The 19,029-nt window shown below is 53.7% G+C and overlaps 1 protein-coding gene across 2 annotated transcripts; it reads right to left on the bottom strand.

Moving 5' to 3' along the window:
- Positions 1–785: 785 nt before the first annotated feature.
- Positions 786–10,732, bottom strand: SERPINA5 (serpin family A member 5). 2 transcript variants are annotated; one of them, XM_024568358.3, is made up of 6 exons: positions 10,644–10,732; positions 8,119–8,174; positions 5,237–5,877; positions 3,301–3,571; positions 2,777–2,924; positions 786–1,848 (listed from the first exon to the last, which is right to left on the bottom strand). In XM_024568358.3, exons 2-6 carry the CDS (start codon positions 8,130–8,132, stop codon positions 1,660–1,662), a joined length of 1,263 nt encoding a protein of 420 aa, XP_024424126.2. In that variant the 5' UTR covers positions 8,133–8,174; positions 10,644–10,732; the 3' UTR covers positions 786–1,659. The 2 variants fall into 2 exon arrangements, with proteins under 2 accessions (XP_024424126.2, XP_045058130.2); XM_045202195.2 differs by lacking the exon at positions 8,119–8,174 and having other exon boundaries at positions 10,644–10,715.
- Between the last annotated feature and the right edge of the window lie 8,297 nt (positions 10,733–19,029).

Below are 19,029 nucleotides of genomic sequence, written 5' to 3'. Positions count from 1 at the left end.
TGGATGCAAGTGATAAGCCCCGCAGGGTGGTTCAGGGATTAACGAGCTAGATCACAGATGCCAAGCATCCCCTCGGGCTGGCACACAGTAGGTGCTTAGTACTTCAGGAAGTGGTCAAATCTTGGGGTTCTAATGTTGTTAGTTCTAAGAAGCACCCTTCTGTGATACAGTCCAGACTCTAGGATCAGAGGGGAGGAGGAGCCCCGTTTCCTGGCCGAGCTGGGAGACAGGGACAGCGTTTACTGAGGTGTGGAGGAGTGTGGGGAAGCAGAGACCAGCAGGGGGTTTGTTTAGGGCGTGATCAGTGTGAGAAGCCGCCTAGGAGGCACTGGTGTCAAAATTCTGGTTACCACAAATCCGTGAAACACAGAAAGAGCCTCAGCACCACCCCAGGGAAGAGGAGGGAGGTGACCAATGTGACATAGAACGTGGCAGGGGGCACAGAGGAAGCGGGGGTGCCTGGTCCTCCCTTCAACAGCACCCAGGTCAGCAAAGAGCTCTGCAGGCACCTCCATGCCCCCAGGCCCCTGAAATCAGAAACCTGCCACGGTCCTCGTGACTGTCCCTGCAGGTAGCAAGCCTGGGCTCTCTGGACCGCATGCCAGGATCTCTCTGGCACAGAACATGGGCATGGCCTTGGGCTGGCGTCCAGATGCCTCCACCCTGCCTCTGGCTTGTGAAGGGCAACACCACCATCCAGGTGAAGTGCCTAGCACCTAACCTGGAACACGGTCAGCTATCAATGTCACCATTCCCAGAGCCACTTCCCTAAGGACGATGCCCAGTGCTTGCAAAATGCTTTATTGTTATGGCTGACACTAAAGTGCAGCAGTATCTTCAAACGATGCTCTACTACTTGCAACAGGCCTCCAGTGCCCCACCACCACCCAAGCCCATGAGACTGTAACTTCATCCACAGGATGGCACAGTCCTGTGACGGGCCATTTCCACCTCACTGTCTGCTTGCTTTTCTAAAAGGCTGAGTGGCGCTCAAATGCATTGACATCAACTGTGATTGGCAGTAACACCCCAGCCTTCTTGTATGGTTTCAAGGATGCTTCCAGCCTTGACCTGACCCTTCAATGCATACATGGAGAAACCAGAGTCCAGAGAGGGACAGAATTACCCTAGTGCCACGCAGCTGTTTGGCTGGGACAGAAGCCCCACCCCAGACTCCCATTCTGGTGTTCTTTCTAAACCATAACACATGGATAGCTGGTGTTGCTGGTAAGTGGGGGGCAAGGCATGGACGTCCGTGTCCTGGTGGAAACGTCTACTGGGACAACCTTCCTAGAGAGGTTTATATGGCACTGGGCTGGGAATCAGGGGCCTGGGTCTCGGGCTCCTTTCTACCGTTAACATGCTGTGTGACCGTGGGCAAGTCAAGCAAACTCTCTGGGCCTCAGAGCTCAGAGCCCCACTGATGAAATGCAAGGGCAAGACCAGATGTTCTCCAGGGTTCTTCGCGGCACCTGTGTCTTGTGAATGGGTGAACAGAAGCAATCATCAGTGTATCGAGGTTACTGTTATTCTTTGCAAAAGTCTCATTAGTCAACTACACCTGTGTAAATCATTAGCTCTCAGCAGATCAAAGGCCAGCAGAGTGCACCCATTTCTTCCACTGCAGAGGCCTGTGACCTGTCAGGAGAAACCCCCACCTCAAGGTCGGGTCACTCTGCCCAGGAAGAGGACGTTCTCAGTGTTCTCCACAATCATCATCAGGAAGGGCCTGTTGAACGCTACCACCTGAGCGCCTATGCGGGCCGACCGGAATGCAACCACCATTGCCGTGGCTGCAGCCGCTTTGGTCCCCGACTCGTCCACCTCCACTACAGCTCTGTGCACCATCTGCAGGGGAGACACCAGACACCACCAAATCACCAGGGGCTGGGGAATGCTGTCACAGGAAATGGCAAACCTTCTGCCCATGGTGTCGCCGTCAAGGTCTCAGTGCAGCTGAGCCTCGAAGCAGGTGGGGATTGACAGGACTGCGCAGCTGCTGTGCACCAGGCCCACGTGCCCGTGTGTCTGTCACTGAGTTTGCATGGCTCTCACAGCGACGGGGGGATGCTCCATTTTTATAGAACAAAAGGAGGCTCAGAGAGGTCAGAGCATTGTTGGAGGTCACACAACTGGCTAGTGAAGGAGTTACTACCCGATTTTTAGATTAATAGAGGGCTCCTTCCCCCAAGGTACTGCTAGATCTGGCTTCTCACTGCACAAAGGATATAAGACACAAAGAGAAACCTTTGCATTTCTAAGAATAAGAGGAGAAAGAGAAAGAATATGAATGTGGAATGGAGTGGAATAGAATAGAATAAAACAAATTAGAATAGAATAGAGTGGAACAGAATTGGATAGGACAGAACTGGATAGGACAGAATGGAATGGAGTGGAATGGAATGGAATAGAGTAGAATAGAATAGAATAGAATAGAATAGAATAGAATAGAATGGAATGGAATGGAATGGAATGGAATGGAATGGAGTGGAGTGGAGTGGAATGGAATGGAATGGAATAGAATAGAATAGGAATGGAATGGAATGGAATAGAGTAGAATAGAATAGAATAGAATAGAATAGAATAGAATAGAATAGAATAGAATAGAATGGAATGGAGTGGAGTGGAGTGGAGTGGAGTGGAGTGGAGTGGAATGGAATGGAATGGAATGGAATGGAATAGAATAGAATAGAATAGAATAGAATAGAATAGAATAGAATAGAATAGAATAGAATGGCTATCTCTGAAAGCAAATGCTTAGGAGCTGTGGGCTCACCTCAGACACCTGGATGTTAGAGTGGTTGGTGAATCCCGTCAGGTCAGCTTGCGAGGTGAAGATGTCCCTGATCCCTAGCTTGGGGAGGACTTTCTCCAGCTGATAGGAGCCCTCCATGGAGAACTTGGGAAGGTAAAGCTGGAGCTTTCTAAAAAAAGAAAACCTTCCTTAGACTCTTCCAGAGCATCGGACCATTACTCATATTCCTATCATCTCCCCTCAGCTTCCTAATGACCCTCCAGCCCCAGCCTAGAGTAGAGCCCATCTCACTCTGGACTTGGACCTGGGCCACCCCAGAGGCCACAGCACACTCTGAGGGCACCACCAGGAAAGCGGGCTTCCAGCCCCACTCCCTGCAGCTGGGCCAGGCCCAGGGGCTCTGGGACTTCGGCTGATGCCTCTGGGCTGGGAGACAGCTCCTGGCCTGTTGAGCCCTTTCCACCCTGGCTGTGTGGCCCTAGGGGACATGTGTCTTGCTGGGGGGTGTATAGGGTTAGGCTGGTTCCAGCATGGTCTGAGAATACCTCCTTGTGAGATTCTTGAGCCACTTCCTCAGTGTCTCCTGGTTCAGCCCAGCCTCCACCTGCTCCATCCTGCCCTGGTTGGGGAGAATGAAGAGCGCAGTGGCATTTCCTTGGTAGGGGACACCCACGAGCCTGCAGTAGAGTTCGCGGTCCAGGAGGTAGTGATACTCATCCTCGCGTCTCATCATGGGCACCTGCACCACCGTCTCTGAGGTCACGTGGAAGTCCTGCTTTTGGGTGCTTTTGTGGTCGAAGCTTGTCTCCCACTTAGCTAAAGATAAAAGTAAACACGGACAAGAAAGGAGGAATTCTCAGCTGCCGATGAAAAACGCGGAGACAACAACCCTACTCAACAGAGATCCTTCTCTTTAGAGCACTCTCGGCAGTAGTGGTGACCGTTCAACCACTTGGACCCCTTTGTAATCCCATGGGGCACGTGTTGAATGTTTTGTGGGGCTTCTGTGACATTTGCAAGACAAGGGGTTTGATTTTGACGTCTTCAGAGACCCCGAACCCCGCATATTTGTTTGACTCTCTGATATACCGGAGGTCAAATATCCACGTGGGGAGGCTGAAAAGTATGGACGGCTGGTAAAGCTACACTACATCTGGGTGAGTTAGTCTGTTTTTCACTCTTTTCCCAATATGGGACTTCGATCTCAGTTTGGAAGAAAGGTTAGTCAGGTTTGTGGAAATACGTGATTTTTTTTCTAATTACGCATCCTGTTCTGTCTCTTCCTATGGGATTTTTTTGATCAGAGTGATATAAGTAATTATTTCCACCTTCTTCATAGTTATCAAATATAGATCCCATCCCAATGGCCTACTCAGCTTATTTCACACCTGTCCTCCAAAGCCTGGTGTAAGGGAGTAGCCCTGGGCTAGAAACAAGGAATCTTAGAATCCAAGGCTGATACTCACTATCTGTGGTGGTAGGAAGAGGGGTGAGTGACTAACAGTTGACTATTTCTCTCTCCCTTCTCTTCTCCGCCCCCATTCCCCTTCCCTTCCGTCTCCCCCTCTCCCTTCTTCCTCTACTCCCTCCCACCCTCAGCCAGGCCCCCCATGGAGCACTGAGGGGCTCAGCCATCAGCTGAACACAGGGATTTTCAACCCTTTTCATCTCGGGGCACACATAAACTAATCACTGACATTCGGCGGCACGCCAAGGAATACTTTTCTGTAGATCTGACAAGTAAAAAGGTATCATTTTGATTCATTCACACTGGATGGCTATTGTTGTGTTGGCTGTTGTCATTTTTTAAAGAAATTTGACAATCCAAAAGAAAAGAGGTCAGTGCCCCTGACTGAATAGTCAGGTATTGCACGTTTCAAGAATTCTTGCCGTGCACCGGCTGAGTCACTTCTTTGGAAGCAGAAGTGACAGCTCAGAAAAGGAGGGATATTTGTAAGAAATGGCAGGGAGCTAAAGACAGGGATTAGCTCTTGAGGAGGGGAGGGAACACTTTTCAGAGGAACAGGCTCCTGACTGGGGATTTCTTGGCTAAGGAAATAGTCCCTGGGTTGTGGAGGGCTTGGGGCAAGGGAGTGGCCTGGGAAATGCCTCGAAGGCCCTGCTAAGGCCCAAAGTCCTGCCCCGAGTAGCCACGGTGTCAGTAGCCATGCGCCCCAGCGGCCACGACCAACTCACGCTGGAGAACCCATGTGAAAGTGGTGACTTCAGGTGTCCCCAGGGGCCCAAAGACAGGAAGCAGCTCTTCTCCAGCAGAGAAAACTGTGCTGGGGTTACGAACACCCGCTTGCACAGTAAGAAGGCACCCTCTTACCCGTGGCTGCTGTTGGCTTCACTATGTCAACACGTGTCAGAAAAGACTAAATCTACTCGCCCGCCTTCATGTGTGCAGGAATTGGGTCTTCTTTTAACAAAAGCAGCTGAAAAGAAAGAGGAAGTTCAGGTCTGAGCCCAAGGTCTTACCTTTAAAGAAAATGTAATTCACCATAACCATGATCTCAGAGCTGTCCAGGTCCTTAACCAAGTCCACAATCTTGCCTTTCGTTTGCTTAGCCACATAATCATTGATCTGCTTCTGGGCTGCTTCAGGGTCCCTGAAGTTGGTGGGAAAAGTGTCTGCCAGGTACAGTGTCCTCGCGGCGCTCAAGAAGGTGTCCTGGATGTACACTGTGGGCAGGACGAACAGGGCAGTGCCAAGGCCCAGCTGGAGGTCCTCTCTGGGCTGGCGGAGCACCTGCAGCAGCTGGTGGAAGCCTCTGTGGAGCGCCTCTTCCTCCGGGCCCCCCTGGATGGTGAGGCCCAGGCCCTCCAAGATCTGTGCCTTTGTGTTGGACCGAGTCCCCAGGGAGATCAGGGCCAGCGACATGGAGATGCTCAGAGGAGAGAAGAAGATGCTTTGGTCGGGGCTGGCTGCCGCCAAGGCCCTGTAGAGGTTGAAGGTGAAGTTCTGGTTACCAGGGGCCGCCGTGCTGACAACGGGCAGCTCCCTGACTCTCTTCTTTGTCCTCCAGGCTTGGTGGTGGCGGCGGGGGAGGCTGGCCACCTGCAGGCTGAGCAGCACCAGGCAGAAGAGGAGGCACAGCTGCATGGCGCTGCCTCTGGTTCTGGAAGGAGAGTGGGAAGAAGTCCTCAGGAGGCTGTGCAGCCAGCGGGGCCTCCCAGAGAAAAGACAGGGTAGAAGTGTGCAAGGCTGGCCTCCCAGGGAACCGTCACCACCAGAGAGAACTTAGCAGGGAGAGGAAGAAGACAGAGGGGTGTGGCCCCGAGGCAGGGCCTGGCCACCAGGGCAAGACTCTTCCCCTGTCATTCACATCAAGGGACACACCACAGGGCGAGGGGACATGGGGGCGGAGAGTTCTCCTGTGTTCTGCCTGGTCCGCCTCCCTGAGGCTCCTGGGGAGCTAGCAGCCTGCTTCCGGAAGTGACTGCTAACCCTCCCTTTGTCCTGGGTGCAGCATGAGCATGGCTCCTCCTCAGACTAACCCTCCCCCGTGGGGGTCGCGGCACGCCTGGATTCGTTCGTGCTGCGGCTATTTCGTGAGCACCTACTATGTGACCGCCCAGGTGCCAGGCTCCTGAGAGTCGTCAGTGGCTACACGGATGCTGGTCAGTCCCCTTCTCCTTGAGTGAGTCAACAGAAGTGAGGGCCCGGCACAGACTTGGTGCTCCAGGAGTGTGAGCTGTCGGTGTGACCACGGGGGACATGCCTTCACACACACACCCTCACGTGAGACCGGCAGCGGTCAAGCACATGGTTCCTGAGTTGCTGTGGGTTTGACTGACTCCTGATGCAGGTGAATTGCCTTCACCTGGGAGCCTGCCCCCGACTGCCCATGGACACCACGCCATCAAGCCCCCAGCCCCAGGGTGGCCACTACCAGAGTCATGTGACCCACGCAAAACCAAACTCCAAAGGGCCCCAACAGCTGCAGTGGATTTCGCTTGCAGAACGGCCCCCTGCAGGGGAGGTGGAGGGGTGGGGAGAGTAAAGTGGTGGGGGGCATACAAATCCAATGAGTTTGGGAGTCAGGCCGAACTGGGCTGCAATCCTGTCTTTGAGCCACACTGAGTGACTCAACAGGTCAGAAGGACAGGCCCTGGCCTCCAAATTGTGTCTGAGCTCACCAAGGAGGCACATTTAGAACGTTCTGTCTGCAGAACCTCGGACTACCCAGAATGCAATCACCATACCGTGGGGGACCAGGCACAAGCCTGCACCCACTGTTCGAAGCCATGTGGTCCTCACATCTATCAACTCCTTCAGCCTCACGCCCACCCACAGAGAGAGGGTCTACCACCAGCCCCATTTTACAGATGGGCAATCTGAGGCTCAGAGAGGTTGAGTCCCTTGCTAACAGTGGCAAAGCTTGGGCTCGGACCCAGTTCTGACTTTCAAAGCCCTCACTCTAAAATGCCTTACCTTTTGGCTTCCCCAGACCCCCAGTTCCTCCTCCCCGGACCCCTGGTCCTCCATTGCTGTGTCACAGCATCCCGATTTTGTATTCCAGGCATTCTGGGCAAGGACAGCCCCTAATGTGCAGATAATTCAGAAACACGGTCTGGCCTTCCCATGCTGACACTCCCTGTCCATTCCCAAGAGTTGCCTCCCCTCCTGCCAAGTGTGGGACGGTCAATGTAGCAGGTTGCTGCTGAAGAAACAGTTGATCTCAACACACCCAACCCTGCTGATTAGCACGGAGCTGGCCAGCACCCCAGAAGGAAAGCTTTCAAAGAAAAGCTACAGATGCAGAGGGAGTTTCCTGCTTGGATGGAGTGGGAGTGAGTGTTCCGGCTTCTCATCCTCCCACCCTCCCATCCGGAGACCTTGGGCCAGGCCTGCCCCCTCTCTGGCCTCAGTTTGTTCCTAAGCAGCTGGAGGTCTGTCACTGTGGCAGCCAGTAACCCTTCTCCCCACCACTGTCCCCACCCCCCTAGCACTTCTCCAAGTGCCCACTGGGCCTCCCCGATGATCAGGGTCTCCTTGGAGAGACCCCGCTTCACTCAGGCTCCCCTGGCTGCAGGTTTGGGACCAGAAATCTCGCCCTATTTGGGCCCACTCTCTTTCTTTTATTAAAGCCACTATCTACCCAGAACTTATTAAGACATTCTACAAATATTACTGTACTTAATCTTCACCAAAAGGAAGCATTGTTCACCTCATTTTACAGGTGAGTAAACTGAGGCCCAGCAAAATGGACTTGCTTGTCCCAGCCAGGGAGTGATGGCACTGGAGTGTAATTCAGATCCCTCTGACTTGTCCCTTCATGGACCCGAAGAATGACACATGTCCCTCCCTGCCCCTGTAGCTCCTGGGTGTACCCCCGGGTCTCTCCCCGGCTGCTCACCTGTAGTAGCTCATTTACAGTCCTCCACAGCAACGTGAGCTGGTAGCGTGATCAGACTGTACAGAAGAGGAAACAGAGGGTCAGAGAGGTCCTTTCCCCAGAACGGGGAGTTCTCAGGGGACTCATTTCAGTTTCCTAGTTTCAGAGCCCAGGCTTTGCCATCACACTTCTGGGCCTCTGGTGGAAGTCTGCAGCTCTGACAGCTTTGTGCCAACTTCGAGCCGGGGGTGAGCCTGCTCCAGGCCCTGAGAGCCCGGTACTCGGGAGGCCGGCACTTGTAGCGCTGGCAGAGCCAAGCCCGGCTGACTTTCTCCCAGGAACCTGGTTCTGGTGTTTCCTGAAAAATGTCTCTGCGTGTCAGAGTGAAGACAGCAGAGTAGCCAAGCTCCTGTGACATCCAGGCCTGTGACATCCCAGGCCATAGTGACCTGAGGCAGCTGGAGGTGGGCAGACCCTGGGCGGTTCACCCACTGATCCCCCAACATCCATGGCCCCCAAATATGCTGGCTTTTATTCCAAGTGGTAGACAAAAAGGTCCCGCCCAGGTCCTTTGGCCTCAGCTGCAGGAAATGTGGGACTGAGAAGAAACCACCTGTGATCTGCTAATCACAGAAGGTAATGGACCCTGGATTCCAGGCGACAGGGAAGGACAGAATCCCAGCTTCCCTCGGGTCCTAAAAACCCAGGGCAGAGACTTCCTGAGAGCAGCGACCTAGGGGATTTTGAAAACCTCCCTCCCATTTGCAGACCATCAGCAAGGCTCCTCGGTTTCCAGCTCCAACTGGTGTCTTAAATCAGCCTGCTTCTCCCCATTGTCCCTGCCCCCCATCTTAATGGAAGCCCCTTCCATTTTTGACCTGGCCCACCCCGCATCTGCCCCCACGAGCCGTTCTACATGGCATCTGAATCTCCTTCCATCACAACCAAGGTCACCACTGCACTCCCGCCTAAGAGCGGCGTTGCTGCCCATTCACTTGGGGTAAAATTTAACTCCAATCTGTGCGGTGGCCCCTTGCAGTCTGGCTCTGCCCGGCTCTCCCCAGCCTCAGCTTGGCCTGCTCTGCCCTCAGTCGCACTTCTTTATTTACCTCCTCGGACACAGCGAGCCCAGCCCAGCCCAGCCCTGGGCCCTTGCGCATTCTGCGCTCTGAAGGAGACCTCTCTACGCCTTTCTCACCAGGGCCAGCTTCTCCAGAGACCCCGGGCCTATTCGCTGCTTCTCTCATCTCTCAGGCGATAATATAAGTGCAATTGCACGTGCATCTGGGGTTGGTCTCTTTTGTTCCGACCACTCCCTGACACTAGCGGACATGCTCACAGCAGGCGAGGGCTGGTGCGGAGGCTCCTCTCTGCCATGAAGGAATGAGTGAGTGAATGAATGAACCCATCACATTCTCTGTAATTCAGAGGTGTCAGGCCACACCCCAGACACCACAAGTGGTGAAAAGCAGTTAGGTTGGGCATCTGGAGCTGAGCTCTGGCGGCCCTGGGGCTCCCTTGCCAGGGGACCTTGAATAACTCCCCCACCACTGCTCCGCTCCCATTTCCTTTCTTTTTTCTTTTTAAAAACCACCTCATTAAGGTAAGACTGATCTAGCAAAAGGCTCACTTACATCTTGAATGTGTATGGCTTGCTGAGGTCGGTGAGAAGCATATACCCGCAAAACCATCATCACTGCTGCCCATCACCCCCCAGAGCTCCCTCCCATCCAGGGGAGCAGTTCCCCTTTTACTGCGTTATTCCTTGCCAACAGCCCCATCCTTAGAAAAACTGAAAGTTCCTCCCACTGTGTGCCTCTGTTTTGTTTACCTAACCAATGACCACGAAGCCTCTGGAGAGCCACAGCTGTGCCGGAGCTGGGTGGCAGCCTCCAGGCAGAGTGGCCTTATCTCAGGGAACCAGACGACATTTGATTATTTTTCCTGCTTTCTAAAGGTTAGAGGTTCCAGGCACAGAAAACAAGCTCGGATTTCCTGAGCACCCGACACTTGTCCCCACTGCCTTATTTCAGGGTCTCTCAACCTCAGCCCTGGTGGCATTTTTTGGAGCTGAATCATTCTTCCCCATGGTGGGGGGGGTAGGGGGGGTGCCGTCCTGTGCATTGTAGGATGTTGAGCAGCCTCCTTGGTCCCCACTCACTGTATGCCAATAGCAGCCACTGCCCACCACCCCAAGTTGTGACAACTAAACATCACCAGGCGTGGCCAGATGTGCCCTGGGATAAAAATCGTGCCTGGGGACAGCCATCCTCGTAATTAATCATCACGTCACCCATCCAGATGGTCTAGAAAGTTGCATCGTAACTGAAAAGAAACTGAGGCTCGGCCTGATTTTGTGCAGCACCCAAGGTCACCTCTGCTGCCCGAGAGGCCCGATTCCTTCCCCAGCACCGTGGGGAGCTTTCCAGCCCTCTCTGGGACCCCTCCAATGCGTTTAAGCCCTCCGAATGCCCTGCCTCCAGCGTCCATTTCTTGACCCTCCTCACACGTCCCTTGGGCCCTCGGTGTGCAGTGCCTGTACTTACTCTGTCCCGTGGCCGAGGGGGCACACAGTGCAGGCGATGGGCTGTGGGCTCTGGACCGCGCAGAGAGCTGGCTGGAGTGGAGCCAGCACTTGTCACTGTGCCCAGCAGCCTGGCTGTGACTCCGCCCCCTGGCCCCGCCTACCAGCCCTGCCCTGTCCTGCCCCGAAAGCCTCCAGCCAGCAGTCTGGTTTCTGACAAAGCCATCCGAGCTCTGAGCAGGGTCACCACCCACAGCCCTGCACGTCCCTGAAGGGGAGCAGAGCTTGCCACCCCAAAATATGCCTCTTTGGGGACGTCAATTGTTTTAGTTTGGCTAATTTCAAGAAACAACCCGCAGGGGAGAAGCTCTGAAACCCAGTTTGTAAGTGTTGCCAGGGGGACTCTTCCACAGGATCTCAAGAAAAGTATTTTATGGACCCAAACACGGGGGACTGTGGTGTGGTGAGGTTTATTCAGGTGGAAATCTGCCCTTGGGTTTCCAGCGTCCCGTCTCCATGGAAAAAAATCCAACCTTGTCCTCAGCGAGGCCACAGCAAAAGCCAGCGTCCAGAGTCTCTGCTTCCTGTTGAAGCTGAGCCCTTGGGAGCCCACACCACCTTTGGCAGGTACACAGCCGGTGGACACACATGGCTGTATTTGTTCCCAGCCGAGAGACAATGCGAGAACAAACAGGACAAGTACAGGTCACTGGCGGGGGAGAGAGAGTGCTCCTGAGAGCTTCTTTGTTCCCCTGGGATTATATTAGGTTAGGTTTGGGATGGACCAGGGGCTTTTTAAAATAACCAATCAACTTTCCAAGCTTTCGTGGGCTTGTGATACGTCCACCCCCTAGCTAGACTGGCAGGCCTCTAAGGTCAAGCTCCGCCCCCTGTGCCATTTTGACTTCTCTTGCGCATGTGCTTGCCTCCCCTGCTCCCCCTGGCAGTCCAGTTCAGGTGGCAGGGAGGGAGGAGAGTTAAGTGCCCCCTGGCAGAGTGATGCTATGACTCCCTGGGGTGTGAAGCTGCGGCCTCCTGGTGAAGCAAACCGGCTCCTGCTCCCCAGTTCATTAAGCTCAATGTCTCATTCCCTTTGCTCTCTTTCCTATTAATAACTTATTGCCTACGGTAACAAAAGGCCACCTACCTTTGTGAGGGAAGCCTCCACATGGGAGGGCACCCAGCTTGCTTTCACCGGCAATGGAGATGGCGTGGTCTTCGAACTACGGAACAACGTCACCCTCGTCTGCTGTGCTTTTCCCGGTCACCACCCGTAAGGGACTCCCCTCACCCCAACATCTTCTTTTGTCTTTAGCTGAAGGTGGCATTTAAGGGGGTGGCTTTAGCCTTTTTGGCGACACCCCACATCCGCCCCCATTTGCCCACAAAGGCCCAGGAACTCTTGGGAGAAGGGGCTAGACAGGCAGCCTGCTGCCAACCTTCCTGACCCAGGGAAGGGGAGACCTTTCCTGGACTAACCGGAGAAAATTAAGTTTTAATACACGTGCATCGGGAATTCATATCAGCATGAAGATGCCAAGGACCCTGGGGCAACATTGGGTACACGTGGCATTGCGGACAAAGGAGGGGCAGGGATGTTAGATTTCAGAAGTGAGAATGGATGATGGCGCAGAAACCATGGGGCATGGGGGGTGCCTAGCTCGCAGGCCCTGCCTGAAGCCCTCCCCCTTACCACACTCAATTCAAACTAGGCGCAGGTGACGTCCTAAGGTCTCCTTCCAGAAGCAGGTTTCTCTGTCTGAATCTCTTAGGCAGGAAAGGGGAAAAGGGTCAAAGATTCTTACTGAGTCCACTTTCTTTCTGTCTTTCTTTTTTAATTATTTCGTATTGATTTCAGGTGTACGGCACAGTGCTTCGACAATCATATACTTCACAGAGTGTCCCCCCCCAGTATTTGCAGCGCCACCCCTGGCACCAAACGCAGCCATCACAATGTCATTGACTGTATTCCCTGCACTCTACATCCCCGTGGCTGTTCCGTAACTGCCCACCTGTACTTCTCAGTCCCCTCACCTTTTTCACCCGGCCCCCCAACCCCCCTCTCTGGAAGCCATCAGTCTGTTCTCTGCTTCGATGACTCTGTGTCTGGTTTGTTGGTTTATATTGTTCTTTACATTCCACCTATAAGTGAAATCATGTGGTCTTTGTCTTTTCCTCACTGACTTTCACTTAGTGTACTACCCTCTAGGTCCATCCATGCTGTTGCAGATGGTAAGCTTTCCTCCTTTGTTATGGCCAAGTAATATCCCGCTGAATATACGTACCACAGCCTTTTCATCCACTTGTCTATGGATGGACACTTGGGTTGTTTCCACATCTTGGCCATTGTAAATAATGCTGCAGTGAACATGGGGGTGCATATATTCTTTTGAATCCGTGTATTAGACTTCTTTGAACATATACCCAGAAGTGAAATCGCTAGATCATAAGGCAGTTCCATTTTTAAGTTTTTTGAGGAAACCCCATCCTGTTTTCCAAAGCGGCTGCACCGATTTCCAATCCCACCAACAGGGCACTACGGTTTCCCTTTCTCCCCAACCTCACCAACACCGTTGTTGGTTGATGTGTTGATGACATATAATAAGCAGCTTAAAATCAATGCCCCGAAAGGCAGCTTCAGGATGGAAAAACTTTGGCTCCTTTCACTGTCGGTCTGGGGGAGCGGGGCATGAGATTATGTGTCTACTGGAGACATGGACGCCCTGACCAGATTCTGGTGGAAATGAGAGGGATTCGGAGCCTCACGAAAGCTGAGATGAAGTGACCCTTGTACCAGCCCCACCCCCCTTATTGCCCCAGCAACTGAGCGGAGGCTCAGACACATGAAGGAACTTTTCAGAGCTGTGCATCAAAGCAGGGACGGAGTGGGGCTCAGTGTCCAGGCTGCCAGCTTTAAGGCCAGCGCTGCTTGCTTAGAAAAGGGCTGTCTCTATGGTCTGTGTGGCCTCAGCTGGACCGTCCTTACTTACCCTGACACTGGAGCTCCTGAACTCAGCCCCACACTTCCAAGAGTATTTCCAAGAAGCTGGTGCTGGTTCAGCCCTTGTTTTATTCCAAGGTGCCCCCATCTGGGGCTTCCTAATACTGGGGTACGCTATGTGTGGCCACGATCCAGGAGGTCATGTCGGTGCAGGTGGGGTGTGGAGTTGGCAGAGGGGACAGGGTGCCGGGCATTACCTGGCGGAAGTGATCGTGATGCTCAGCAGACTGGGGCCCTCTACAGCCTCGGAGACATCCCCCTTCCTTCCCCATTTATGGCCCGTTTTCTCTTTTCATCCTTACAACAATCTAACCAAGTGGGCCCGGAGCTGCGCCTTAGTCTAGAGACAAACACAGTCACCACTGGCCATTGAGGCCTGCTTTGTGCTCACGCTGAGCTGGGAGATGGGTGCCAGCCTGGACCAATACCCCAAACCTGCGAGTGCTGATGGGACTTTGCAGGTGTAATTAAATTAAGGGTCTTGAAATTGAAGGATTATCACGAATTACCTAGGCGGGCCCTAACACTGACACTGGAGCTCCACATGAGAGGGAGGTGGGAGATCAGCGTCAGAAGGCAATGTGGCCGTGGAAACGGGAGAAAACAGTTCGTGAGGTGGGTGGAGCCGTGGGCCCAGGAACTCCAGAAGGAAGTGCTGCGAATTTCCTGACATTGGTCCAGTGGAGCAAGAGAATAAATTTGTGCCATTTTGAGCCACTTTGGCTAGAAATACTTCATTACTGCAGCCCCAGGAAACTAGTTCAGTACCCTGGAATGTGCATCAGACAAAACTGCTGGAGAAAGACGGGACTAACCAAGATACCAAAGGACATCTCTCAGCCTGTGTGTGCTCTTCGTGGCCATGTCCTGTGCTTGCACTTTAAGGGACATCGTGAGAACTCGGGGACTGCCTGTGGCAGCCCCGGATCCCCCACTGCACTTAGAAAAGCTCTGAAGAAACGGGGGCCCGAGGATGGGGAGTTCCAGCAGGGGTGGGCTGGAGGGCTCCTTGGCACACGGTGCCCTCTCTGGCTAGGACTGCCGCTGTCACAGACTGGGTGTCAGTGGGACAAACTCAACAAGCATCTGGCGGCTTTGGCTAGGAAAATGTGGTAAAGGTGTATTCGGGGGCTTTCAAACTGCAAGCACAGTAGGCAATGACCAGAGTGTTCTGAAGAATAAAGAAAAGCTGAGAGTTTTTGCAGCTAAAAGTCCGTCCTTGAGAAGAATCTCCCCCGCATAATCAGCCTCTGGACCGCTCTGAGATGATCGGTGGCCTGGCCCCCGGATGTCCGGCGGTCTAGACTGGGAACTTCCTTCCCTCAGCCCTTCAGGGGGCACTCAGGGGCTTGCCTGGACATTTGATGCAGACCCAGGAATCGACGCAGGGCTGGTACAAGTTTAAGTTCCCAGACAAGTGAGCCGTCTCCCCATGCTGTGGCCCACCTGACGCTGGAGAGGGAGCGGCTGGGCTGCACTGGCTGTGTGTCCTTTCTCACTCTGCCCTTCGGGCCTAACCAGAGGAATGTGTTTCTCACAGTTTCGGAGGCCAGAAGTGCAAGACCGAGGTGAAGTCAGGGTTGGTTTCTGGTGAGACCCGTCCTTCCGGGCTGCAGGTGGAACTTCGTGCTGTGTTCTCACGTAGCCTCTTTGGGCACACCTGGGGTGGGGCGGGGCGGGGGGGGGGGAGGTGCGGGGAGGGAGAGAGAGACGAAGAGGAAACAAACTCTGGTGTCTGTTCTTCTCATAAGAACACCCATTCTGCAGGGTAGGACCCCACCCTCACGATCTCATTTAACTGTATTTACTTCCCTGAAGTCCTTGTCACCAAACACAGTCACATTGTGGGGTTCGGGCTTCAAGATGCAAATTTCAGGGGACATAATTCAGTCCATAACTACCAGGGTGAGAGGGCGGGAGGGGCAAGGGGTCAGAATATTGGAATTAAATGGACCAGGTAGGTTTATTTTTCCATCGACATCAAGAGCAACAAAGAGCACCCAGGAGGTTATGCATAGGTACTGCTCTCTCCGTTTTACAGGTGAGGGAACTGAGGCCCCCAAATTGAAGTCTTAACCCCAGGACTTCAGAAATCACCCATTTGGAAGTGGGGTGACGGCAGATGGAATTAGTTAAGATGAGGTCATTCTACAGTAGGGTGGGCCCCTGATCCAAAAGGACTGGTGTCCTTATAAAAGGGGGACATGTGGACAGAGACACGCACTCAGGAGAATGCCACGTGAGATGAATGCAGACATCTACAAGCCACAGAAGCCAAAGATCCCGGCGAACCGCCAGGAGCTCGGGGTAGGGCCTGGAGGGGGTCCTCCCTCCGCCTCAGAAGGGACAGCCCGGCCAATGCCTTGACCTTGGGCTTCTGGCCTTCAGGACTGTGAGACAATACATTTGTGCTTATTCGACCACTCAGTTTTTGGTCCTTTGTCACAACAGCTGTCACAAACTAACATACTCACTAATTGGATGGGTCCAGATTCGAACCTGGGCATTCTGGCTCCAAAACCTAGGTTCTCTCCTCGGTTCTCTGTGGTCTCTTGATGACTCTGGGAGCGCTTGTCACTGAGCTGTGCTCATCGTAGGGCTCAGAGCATGGCAGCTCCCCGCCCTACATCCGCCCATCTCAGAGAAGGGTGCCACGCCTTCCTGGGCAGCCAGGGCTGGGCTGGACTGCTTCCTGACCTTCGTCCGCCACCGTCAGTCAGAGCCAGGTCTGTAACTCCAGGGGACCTGAAAGGACAAAGCCAGCCCCGTGTGCTATGGAGCACCATTTGCTGAGCAGGACTGTGACCTTCTTGAACTTGACAGCCATTTTACTCTTCTGAGCTTGTCCCCCAGACCAGAAATTGCTGGAAGCAAGAACAGAACTACCTGCTCCCTACAGCCACAGGTGGAAGATAACAACAGAACAAATTCCTGCCTCGTGTTACAACACCCCAACAGCCCAGGGGCCATACCACAGCACCCCACCCTTTTTAAATCCAATTATAATCCAATGCAAGCTCAAAGCCCCCACTCCCCAGTGCTGGGGTCTCTCTCCACACCATGCCCCTCTCCTCTCTTGGAGAGTGAGTAAAAACTTGACCTTCTACGTGTTCTTCTTTTTGTGAATTCTTTCACAGCCCGCAGCACTGACCACCCTAACAAGACCCATGTCAGTGGCTGCAGGGCCTTGTGCCCACTTACGGGAGGGAACGTGAGATCCCAGGGCGTCAAGTGCCTGTCCCCCAGCACAGGGGTAGTGGAGACGCTGGAACCACAGCCCTCCCCGTCTCCCTCCAAAAGTGAAGTGCTTCCCCTCCACTGGGGGGGCCCCTCTAGCTTCCTGGAGAGTGGCCAACCCCACTAGTAACCATTGGTTGAATGAGAGAACAAATAACCGAATGAACCCATGATGCATCATCTCCACACGCCCACCGATGAGGGCCATGCAGGCTCCGCCCCCTCCACTGGCATCTGGGGCTCCCCAGGCCATACCACAGACACTCACAGCTCTCCCACTGCCCCCTCTTCCTCCCACTCCAGTGACAGGAAGACTGTGTCTTCCTGCTGGCCGAGAACTTCTGAAGTCACAAACACACAGCCCCTCTGAACACTAAACACCAGTCCTAAAGAAGTGTGCCTCCCAAGTGGCATCACCAGGGCCCCACACGGAAGGGACCCTGTGGGACAGCAGCAGACGGGAAGAGAAGGAAGCCCAGGGATGGCTCTCAGGGGACAAGGTGTCCCGCACAAAGTCTTTTCATGTATTTATGTTTCTGATGTTCCAAAGGGCATTTTGAAATCTGAGAAGCAGGACTAAATATTTACCTGATCAATTCTGGGGGCCTGTCAGGGGCAATGCAGAGCAAATACCTCAGGAACCTTGCTCAGCACACAGCCTTTTCCACTCAATCACTCACTCATTCATTCATTCATTCATTCACCAAATAGTCCTTGGACCTCAGCCTCCTCAGACCCTACAATCAGGGCTGGGGCCAGGTACTGGCTGAACAGGGCGCTGTCTTCAAGGTGTTCTGTCTAATCAGGGCCAAGATATGGGGGCAGAGACGAATGTCAGCCAGCCATGTTTGATGCGAGGGTGTAGGGTGACAGTGTGTCTTAGGAAAGAGATGAGCCATTACTGGGAGATACTGGCAAAATGCAGATTCTCAGAGACGGGGAAGAGCATTCTGGGTGACAGGGACCTGCAGAAGCAAAGGCTGGGAGCTCAAAGGTACAAGTACCCTGGGAGAGCAACAGGACTTTCTGTGATGGAAGTCACTGGGTGTTGGAGGCAGGAGAAGTGGGCAGGGAGCAGATCAGGGAGGCTGTGACTTCCCAGAGAGGAACCTGAACTTCATCCTGTAGGTAGCCCGGAGCCTTGGGTGTTTCTGAACAGGGGAGGGGTAAGCCCAATCAGGGTGAACAGGCAGCACTCTTGAGGCTGAACACAGGGTGGCTGTGCCCCCATTTTCTCCCTTCCTCCACCCCAGCAGCAACATTGCCACAGTAACCCTGGCCTGTGGCTTCTTTCTGGCTCTTCTGAGACTCTTGAATCCACCCACCTACCTGCCTCTGTAGGGCAAAGTTGGGAGTGAGTCAGCCTGTCTTTATTTCTTGTCTGATTGTTAAAAACAGAATCCGACCTCTCAGCGGGTACAGGAGGAAATGGACCGCAATTCTCAGTAGCACTCTTGCTTTTCAGCCAATAAACCCAGAGGGAGGGAAGAAGGGCATGTGGTCCTTTGAGCCTTGGGAAGGCCGGGGGTCTGGAAGCATTTCCTGGGCTTGGTCCATGCAACCCAGCCCGGAGCTGGTGTGGGGACAGTCCTGCTCAGCCATGGCCTCAGTGGGGAACTTGCCTGTGTCGACATTTCTGCGAGCTGTCCTGTCTGGCTCAGCCCTGTTTCCAGAGGCAGGGAGGAAGAGAACCCCCGAGTCCTCCCCTTCTTCTCTCTACTTTATGCCATAAAAAAGTGGTCTGTCTCTTGCTGTAGATACTGGATTCCCACAACGAGCCTATTCTGAAAGGTGTCCCATTATCTGGGCCAGAGACCAGGCCATGCCATCCCTAGAAATCGTGACTTGAACAATCGTCAGTGCTAGAGGTGGCTCTCAGCGTGCTCTCCCTAGTCATCGGTAAAAACTCCGGGTCGGTGACGTTGCGACCTCCTATCTCTGACGCACTGGCCATCAAGATGACCCACAGGGCTCTGACCCCAGAAATGTATTTGCCGGAAATTACTGAGGTCTGGCACAAACACAGCCAGTTGCTCTCGGCCTGCCTTCTCCTGTGGAAGGGGTTCAGATGGGGAAACTGAGGCCCAAAAGGGGAAGGGATTTGCCCAAGGACCCAGAGCTCATTGGTGGCAGAACAGGATGAGGAACAGGCCTCCAGACCCTGAAGGCA

The sequence above is a fragment of the Desmodus rotundus genome, chromosome 7 (assembly GCF_022682495.2).
Source record: "Desmodus rotundus isolate HL8 chromosome 7, HLdesRot8A.1, whole genome shotgun sequence".
Lineage (NCBI taxonomy): Eukaryota > Metazoa > Chordata > Mammalia > Chiroptera > Phyllostomidae > Desmodus > Desmodus rotundus.
Note: the sequence above shows the minus strand (reverse complement) of the source record. Positions and strands in the feature narration are given on the sequence as shown.